The sequence below is a fragment of the Manis pentadactyla genome, chromosome 4, assembly GCF_030020395.1.
Source record: "Manis pentadactyla isolate mManPen7 chromosome 4, mManPen7.hap1, whole genome shotgun sequence".
Lineage (NCBI taxonomy): Eukaryota > Metazoa > Chordata > Mammalia > Pholidota > Manidae > Manis > Manis pentadactyla.
Window position 1 is genome coordinate 13,473,341 of NC_080022.1, and position 9,320 is coordinate 13,482,660.

The window sequence follows — 9,320 nt, forward strand, 5'->3', positions numbered from 1 at the left end:
CCCTCTGCCTCCAATGAGGGGTCCTGGATTGGTCCAGAATCCTGAAATCCAGAGCAACTACAGAACTGGGGTCCAAAACCCAAGTTCAAGTCCTAATGCTGCCACCAGGTGTCCTTGGGCATGTGACATGCCTCCTCTGAACCTGTTCCTACATCTACTGAGAATAATCATATAAACTCACATAGTTGTTTGAAGTTTAAATTCACAGTTGCAAAACCATTTCTAAGTGCTCTGCCCATAGAGGGGTTTATTCTCCCTCTATTTCCCCACAATGCAGCCTTTATCCCAGACAAGTCTCTTTCTTTCTCTACACTGAAAAGGCAGCACATTCCAGAGCAGAGTCTCATCAGAATGTGAACCAGCTGAGATCCTCTCGGCACAAAGACCCGGGCTCCGGGTGGGCAAGAACAGCCAAGACGCGGACCGTGAACTTGGAGGGGCGCCCTGAGCTCAGTTCCCAGCGACAAGGAGAGCTGGTCTGGGGGCTCAGGGCCTGGCTCTGCGTTACTGTCTGGAGAGCTCCTTGTCCTGCAGGCCCTACTTAACTGTGAACCTCATGACCTCACTGACTAGGACCACTGCTGCTAACTAGTGCCTGGGGGTAGAATGGGGGGAGGACGGGCGGTGAGAGCCAGGACTTCAGGGTCAGCCACTGCAGACCTGGGGCCCCAGCTGCGGGGCTTCTCCTCCTCCTGCTTCCTTATGTGTAAGTGAGCACAATATGGATGGCAAAGGCCGCCCAAGGCCCATTGGGCTTATCAGACTGGATGAGGCCTCCAATGAATGCTAGGTGGGCCTCTGCAGTGGCCCATTATAGAAATAAGGTAATTCAGGTCCTACAAGGAAAAAAAGACTAGTTCATAATCAAAATCAGGACTAACCGGGATTTGAGTCCATAAACACCCAGATTATCGTCTCTCTCTGGTGTCAATGCCCAACAGCCAGAGACCAGTGGGAACACACCTGGGTGTGGGTGGGCACGTCCTTCAGGAGGAAGAATGCACACCTGGGGGACCAGCAGGCCTCGCAGAAAGAGGGTGTTGGGAAGAAACTGCCCATAGGACATGGTTTGGTTGAGTGATTTGGGGAGGGTTTAAGGAAGCTGGGGTCTGCTCCAGATTGGATGCTGTCAGGACATGGGGGCAATTCTCTGATTGGGTAAAATATCATTAGTCCCCTCACTGAGCCAAAGAAGTGGATGTCTGACACTCCGGCAGTGGTACAGTGACCCTGTTTTTGTCTGTACTTAGACAAAATGAGGGACTTGCGGCATCCCATTTCCTCCTGGTCCCAGAGTGACCCTGGCAGAGGCTGGAGTTCTGTAAGGTTGTTTACGCCCAGCAGGAGAGCAAACGAGCTGGCTCAGGGTCAGAGGCACTTTTTTCTTTTGCACAAGGGGTCTGGAAGCTCCAAGCCCCAGCCTGGAAAGCCTGGAGAAACAAAACCTGGACACAAAACCCGGGCCTGGGAGGGCAGGTCCTCCATTCACTCTGCCAGGTTACTGAGCCCCTGCCCCGCCTCGGACACCATGCTGGACACTGGAGTTCGAGCGGCAGCCAGGATGGCAAGGCCTCTGGCTGCACACGGCTGACCTCCGGTGGGGGACACAAGCAAGAAACAAACGCATGACAGAGGGAACATGAAAATAAGCGTGTCAGGGGGAGGCTGGGGCTACAGCCAGGGGGGTCACAGGGTGATCCCTGATGGAGACGTGGAGGTTTGCAGAGCTGGAAACGTTCCAGGTCCAGAGAAGAGCAAGCGCAGGGCCCAGAGCAGAACGCATGTGACGGGGGAGCAGAAAGGGGCCTGTGCAATTGAGGAGGGGGAGAGAGGGCAGGGCCAGGTGACCCAAGATCCCCAAGGGCAAAGGGAGGGGGGCCTTCTCTGCCCACCCCCACAACCCAGGAAGCCATTCACATTCCTCGGGCATCATCTTCCTCTAACCAAAGGGAGAAATGTGGGGCTACCTCAACCCCCCACTAGCTGTGGAGTCTTGGGCAAGTCACTGCCTAGGAGCTGGTTTTCTCCTGTGTCAAATGGTGACACCGTCTCACGGGGTCACTACGGAGCTCTGAAGAGGTAATAAAGCAAAGCTACAGATGTGCTCCATAAATTCAGATCCGCACCTCTCGTGGCGGGGAAGAACGGAAGCCAGAAAAGACCAGCAGCCACAGCCTCAACAGCAGCCCAGAAAGGGGAGGGCAGCACTTACCCCACCACCAGCACCCGCCACCCCCAGGGCCACCTGGGATTCCAGCAGCGTCCCTCTGGGCCTCAGAGGCAGCACACACCACAACCAGCCATGCCCTCTTTGAGCCAGGGAGTGATGGTCAGGAGAGCTGGGCTGGGAGCCAGGAGGCAGGCACCCACCCCAGCCTGGATCCCAAGCTCCTGGTGGGCACACAAAGCCCGGGCTCTGGAAGCAGACGTGCCTAGGACCAAATCCCACACCTGCTCCGAGACCTCGGCACATTACCACACACTCTGTAGGCCTCTGTTTCCAAAATGGGGGTAAGACCGTGTTCCCTTGCAGGGGTTTTGTGAGGCCTGAAAGCACTTGCCTTTCCTCACCCCTCCCGTGCTGTTTTTCTAAGAACATTGTAAAGGTATTCCAGAACGTTACTCCACGAGGCAGGCCAGGTGTTCAAAGGCAAACAGACTTCCAGACACCCCCCCCCCCAAAGGATTGGGGGCTAGACAAGACGTGCAATAAATAACGCTGGAACAGACTTCATCCCATAGCACTGGGTTCCACCCAGGGCAGGAGCTGAAAACGCCGCAGCTACGAGCTCTCACCCTGTTCCCACCCAGGCAGTGTCAGAAACAAAGGTGCTGTAGGTCCTCAGGACCATACATCCCCATGGTTTTCGCTATGCCAGCAAAGTCCCTGGACCTGGCCCAGTTCTCTGTCAGGCCTTCCAAATGTGGCTTGGGTAACAGACTTGTCCAAAGATCAGCCTGGGTCAACTAGATCCAAAAATAATCTAGGGACGCCAGACAAACTTTTTTTTTTGGCTCATGAGCACCCTTCACTGGCTCAGGGGGAGGCATTTATCACTCACAGGACCTGGGGCCTCTGAGGATCTGGCATTCCTAAGTCATTCATTCATTCATTCATTCATGCAGCCAGCACACATTTATTCCACACTGAAGGGACACAGAGACAGCTCAGATATGGTCAGTACAGCTCACCCATTTATCCACCACACGCATCCTGAGCACCCACTAGGTGCCTGGTCCGGGGTGTAGTGAGGAATTGACCCTGACCCTTCTCAGAGCAGCTCTCGGTGCCCCCCGTCAGGAAGGAGGCACAGGGCTGAGTGTGAATTTGACTCAGGCTGTCCTAACCACCTGAGGCACTCCTGCTCGCCAGGGGGCCTCAGGGCCTGACCTCTGTCACCCCCGCAGGTCCCGGCACCTGAGCCAAAATGCCACAATACCAGAACATCCCTAGCAATGGGCGATGGCAGGGCTGGATAGAGCGTGGGGCCAGCCAAGGGGACCCCAGAAACTTAGAGGGGAAAAGTGAAGATGAAAATTGGAGGCCTGAGTTCCTAGGTCACCCTCAGCCCCTGCCCTGGTCCCCTAAGACACCAGCAGCTTTTGCCTGGATGGGGGCAAGAGCTACTCCTGCTCCGTTGTCCCCAAGCTACTGTGCAAACCACAGCCAGTTACAGTTTCAACATGGAACACTCATCACCACACAGAGACAGAGTAAACGTTCGGCCCAAACTACTCAGTGGCCTCTCATTTCTCCTACAACGGAAAATCAGAATCCTTCCTAAGGTCTCGACTTGCCTCCCATCACCCACCATCCCTCCACCCTAATCTGATGCAATCCAGCCACAGTGGTCTTTTCGGGGTCCCTTCTGCTAGCTTCACGCCACCTGGACAGGGCCCCCACTGTGTCATCTCAGAGTCCCACACCTTTATCACAGCACCAGGAACCCTTGTTACGGAGCTGTTTGCACACCAGCCAGGCCACTGGCTCCACTTGGCTGGCCTGCATCTGTTCCATTCACCACTGGATGCACTGCCTGGACCGTGGTAAGCACTTGAGAAATACCTCTTAAAACAACACACAAGTGACGTCACAGCCAACACCAGGACCCCAGGACTGGACTCCCAGGCCCAAGTCCCGGGAGCTGGGTCAGGGATGACTAAGGTCAAGGAGTAGAAAGTACTTTTGCTCCATTCAGTTTCCAGGCTTTTTCAGCTGTTATCTAGGACCTGACAAGAGCAATCCTCTTTATCACTGAGATAAGGGGCCAGGAGTGGAAGTGAGCAGAGAAAGTGCAAGGCCCAGGGCAGGTCCAGAAGGGAGGGGCATCAAGCCCAGGATGAGCTGTTTCCACTTTATTGCCCCGGAAAACATCAAGGAGTATTTATTAAGCACTTACGACATGCTTGGCACTATGCTAAGTGATTAACTCACTGAATCCAATCTACAAATGCCATGAGGAAGGTGCTATTTTTACCTCTGTCTTGTAGATGAAGAAACTGAGGCTCAGAGATTACAGTACCCGCCTGTGGCTCGTGGTCACAACTCACCAGGTGGGAGAGCAGGATTTGCAACCAGGTCTTCTGCACGTGGGAGACATATCCTACAGCAGAAGCCCCTGCAGCAGGCCAGAGCCCCATATTCCTTCCTCTCATGTCCACATAGCACCTCCTTTTTCCTAGCATTTCCCACCCAAGGGAGGAGGCCTCCAGATGGGCAGTGGCTTGCCCAAGGTCACACAGCTGTCCCGTGGCTCTGACAGCTCAGCCCAGGGCTTTCCACTCCATGTTTTCTCCGCCAGCAACGGGTCTATGGGGAAAGGAGCCCCCAAGAAAGGCAGGTGTGTCTCCCATCCTCAGGAGGGGAGTGGCGGGGCCAACACTAACAGAAGGGGTTTGCATCAGGGGAATTAGTTAGAGTAACGGGAAAGAAGTGAGGACAGCTGAGTGGTACCTGCCACCACCCTTGTGCTGCTGGGACCCTCCTGTCTTAATTTTCCCGACCAAGGATGGGCCCTCAGGGCAGCCCACTCATGGAGGAGGGGATCAAAATAATAACTGAAGCAATATTTATTGAAAAATGAACAGGAATTCTTTAATGTCCAGGCACATCCTATAAGTTGGCTACAATCATTATTTTCCACATAGGAACATGAGGTAGCAGAGAGGATAAGTAACATCACCAGGGCCACAGAGCCGCTAAGAAGGGGAGCCAGGATCCACCTGCTGCTGTCTTCTGCACCATTCCAACAGCAACTGCTCAGTACCCACTACGTGCCAAGCCAGGTACTGCACAGCGGGAGCAAGGGTTCCAAGGTGTGCCAGGGCCAATTGCTGCCCAAGTGGGGATTTTAACAACTTTAGAGGCAAGTGTTAGGGTCACTGCTGGCTCTATTTATTCCATCACTCAATTATTTACAGAACACGCTCTGGGTACCTGGCCCCAGCAAGCCATTTGTCACATCATCACTAACCTGAGTGTTACACTGCTGTTAATAGGTTTCTCCCCATTTTATAGACAGGACACTGAAGGGCCAAGGGAAAGCTGCCTCGCCAAGACCACAGAATGCTGGGTGGGGGTGGTTTCACAAAGGTGGCCAGGGGAGGAAATTCCAGGCAAGAAGCACTACCCGGCCACTGCTTGGAGAGACAGCAGAACATGTCCAGGGAATGATGGGACAAGCCAGCCCCCGGCCCAGCACCACCTGTGCCCATCCAAGGGCAGGAAGGCTGGGACAAGCACTGGGTGGTTTTGGAATTGTGAAAATTAAACAGGCAGGTGTGCTGAGAGGAGTCCAGGGTTACCCCGGATTCCTGCAGGGGACAGCACGGTGGCCAGTTCCAGCCAACAAGCCCCCTGGTCTCGGGGCCCCAGTGGGAGTCATCTCTGGACCTCTGGCACCCAGCAGGGTCTGCTACAAGAGCAAGCAGGGGACAAAAATTAACATTCACTGTAAGTCTACTGCACCCGGGCTAGTTATAATATTGTATTATACATACAATATAAACATTTATCTTGTCTCTTTCCAAAGAGAATTTGCAGAGACATAACCAGGACACTCAGGATAAAGTTTAGAAAAAGAGGTCAAGGCCAAAGGGGCCAGAAGGCAGACAACTGGGGGTCTGGTGTTTACTAGCTTAAAGCCTTGGACAAGGTTTCCTTAATTTCCAAGGGCCCCAGTTGCTTCAGCTGTGAAATGGGAATAGTAACACCTATAGCATCGGCTGCTGAGGAGCTAAGTAAAATAATCCACATAAAATGGATGGCCATTGCCATTAGTCGCCATCCCTGGGCCATCCATAAAAGCCGCGTGTTTGCGGTGATGGTCTCAAAACCAGTTGTGCTGTCTCTGTTGACAAGGAAAGAGTCATGGGAAAATTCACTCATTCACCAAATACTGCTGCAGGTTTACCAGGTGCAGACATAATTCTAGTGTGTCTAGACATATATAGGGGACATCCAGTAAGGGAGACAAGTCCATGAAGTGAAAAAGCTCCAAGAAAGTGTTTGCAGATGAGCCCATATTTATATTGTCCTTTTAAAGCATACATCATGGAGACTTAAAAGGACATTAATCACAGTGATGACAGTGGTTACCTCTGTGTGGTGAGTCTACAGGTGTTTTTATTCTTTTTTGCTTTATCTGTACTTTTTACAATGGACACTCATTAAATAGAGAGAAAATGCACAATCAAAAATATATTTTCAAGAACTGGCTGAGGTTCCCAGCGCTGCAGGCAAAAAGGGGCCCACTAAAAACATCACCCACCCCAGTTCCTCAAAAGAGGTGGTTCTTTCTCAACCCTAGTTTCACATACAGGGCACCGAGACATGACTAAATGTGTCCTCAAATGTTCCTCCATAAATGCCACAGGTGTGTCAAACAAATGAACCAGGAAACATCAAAGCTGTCTCCTAGCACTACAGCTCTCAACATGGAGTGATTCTTTGCACACACACACACACATACCCCAGGTGACATTTGGCAATGTCTAACATTTTTACATTGTCACAACTGTGGGGTGCTAATGGTATGTAGTGGGTAGAGGCCAGGAATGCTGGTAAAGATTGTACACTTCCCAGGATGCCCCCACAACAAGGGATTAGCCAACTCACGATGCTAACAGTGCCTTGGTTGAGAAACTCTATCTAGGGCATCGGGCCAGCTGCTATATCAGAGGAGGTCACCTGAGCCTGTGGATCTGATTGCAAAAGCTTTCTCTCTGGTTGCAAAATGCTTTTTCTCCATTCAAGAGGCCTTGTGCTTAAGAACATGACTCTGGTGTTAGACCAACTGTGATTTCTGTCCTACCTTTGCCTTAACTGGCAGGTAAGTTTCCCATATGTAAAATGGGGTAACAGTGCTTATCAGCACTGTGCCAAGCCTATGTGTTTGGCTGCTGGGTAAATATTACTGTTTTTATGGGCTTTTTTAGAATATGGATTGCTTTCTACCAGATATTAGGGGAAGTTATGTCTAAGCCTTTCTCCTCTAGTAAACCAAAAATTGTTGGAAGACCCCATCCACATGTGAATGGATGTGGGTCCCCTTCCTCCAGTGTTTAGCACAGCACTGCACATGCTAGGCGCTCAGTAAACAAGTCAATCAGTGGGGCTTCCATCTAGAGTCTGAGATGGGTTGTCTCTGAGTGCATGGAGATGCCTGCAACTGGGACCAAGCTGAGGGTATAGCAAGTGTGGCCCCCAACCTAGGCTCAAGTCAGGAGCCCTGCCCTCCCATGTCCCCTTCCTGTGCCCTTCTCTATCCCAAACCCACACAGTGAGGACACAGAGCAGTGCTCAGATTCATCTGTGCCCAGGGCATCCCATGCCACCCCCTGGGACACTGATTAACTCAGAAAGCACAGCTCAGCAGGGAAGACTGGTGACAGTCCTAGGGGTCAGGTAAACAAAACTCAAACTGGGGGGCGGGGGGCTGCCCAATTCTGAAAGGGAGGTCCACAGAAACACCAGTCCATAGGGGAGCAGCCTCACCAGACTGTGAGCCCCTCTGGGGCAGGGTCTGTGTCCTACCTACTTCCCCACACCTAGCCCAGAGATGGAAGGGACTCTGAGAACATGTCACTGCGTGGGCAAGGGTCCAGGAGCCCAACTCCGCAGTATGGAGGTTTGCAACAGTTTAAGTGAAAGTGATCATGATCCTGATTAATAATAACTAGGCTGCCTACCTGCCCAGGCACTTTCAGGACCCTTCACATTAATTCAGTCATCACAGTAAGGTATACACCAAGTGCCGAGCACTGCATCTGGCACATTATAAGCATTCTGTTAACATTTCCACCTGCCAGAAGAAAGGAGTCCCTTTTCTGCCCAACAGTAACTTGAAAAAAGGGGGAAGAGAAAAAGAGGTCAAAATCCCGGGTCGAAAGAGAGGAGAGAGGACTCAGGTGTGCTAAAAACGGCCCCGGGGAGGAAGCCAGCGCAGCGGGCGGGCGGGCGCATTTCGAAGATCCAGGTGAAGGATTAACACGAGAGCGTAGGAGGCTACTTCCCGAGCGTGGGAGCCGCGAGGGCACCGAGGGAAAACCACCCCCCCGCCACAGGATTCAGGAAGGGGGTTCCCCTCGCCGAAGTAAGAAAACGAGGGGTTGCAGTAGAAGAAGGCCTCGTGAGGAGCACGGGGCCCTAAGCGAAGCGACCCCCGGCGACAGGGCGCCCCAGGGACCCGGCAGGGAGTCTGCGCAGGGAGTGCCCTGCTACTCCCAGGACCTGGGACCCGCAGGCGCCGCTCTGGACCGCAGCCCCGGGCTCACTCACCCGACCCACCTCCAGGGGCGGGCCAGCAGCGCGCGGAGGAACGGGGGCGTCGGCGGCAGCATCTCGAACTCCAGGCCCTGCTCTCCGCGCAACTCCAGGTCCCAGGCGCGGCCAGATGGCGCTGCCCCGCCCGGAGCGCACCACCTCAGCCGGCAGGGGGACCGGATCACCCGGCCGTCCTCCGAGTCGCAGGCAACCGAAATACCTCCTGTGTACCTTGTGCTAACAAAACTATTGTTTCTGTGGGAATTATAGAGGCCATTATAGCACAAGGCAACCCAAAAGAGAACCTTGAAATATACGTTTCCTCCTCTTCTCTTTATGGTATGACCGAGGAGGGAGGCCGAGGGCGAGAGGGCGTGGCTAGGTTGACCAATCAGAGTGACAGATGGAAGCCCCTGGGCCAATCAGAGGGACGGTTTTATTACAGCCTTCTTAGGACAGGAGAGAGGGCTGAAAGAGCCAATGAGAGAGCGGGGATAGGGCACGTGTGAGGCGGGGCGGAAGAACTGCTGGTCCGCGCAGCAGGTGCAGCGGGAGT

The 9,320-nt window shown here is 53.2% G+C and overlaps 1 protein-coding gene across 2 annotated transcripts in view; it reads right to left on the reverse strand.

Annotated features, from left to right (window-relative positions):
- ALDH4A1 (aldehyde dehydrogenase 4 family member A1) overlaps positions 1–8,940 on the reverse strand; it is a 28,661-nt gene extending 19,721 nt beyond the window's left edge. Inside the window, exon 1 of one of the 2 annotated variants that reach the window (XM_036914451.2) lies at positions 8,789–8,940. In XM_036914451.2, the coding sequence (XP_036770346.2) occupies positions 8,789–8,841 (53 nt within the window). In that variant the 5' untranslated portion in view covers positions 8,842–8,940. Of the gene's footprint in view, positions 1–8,779 lie in introns of both variants that reach the window. The other variant, XM_036914450.2, reaches the window with a different exon arrangement.
- Positions 8,941–9,320: the final 380 nt, after the last annotated feature.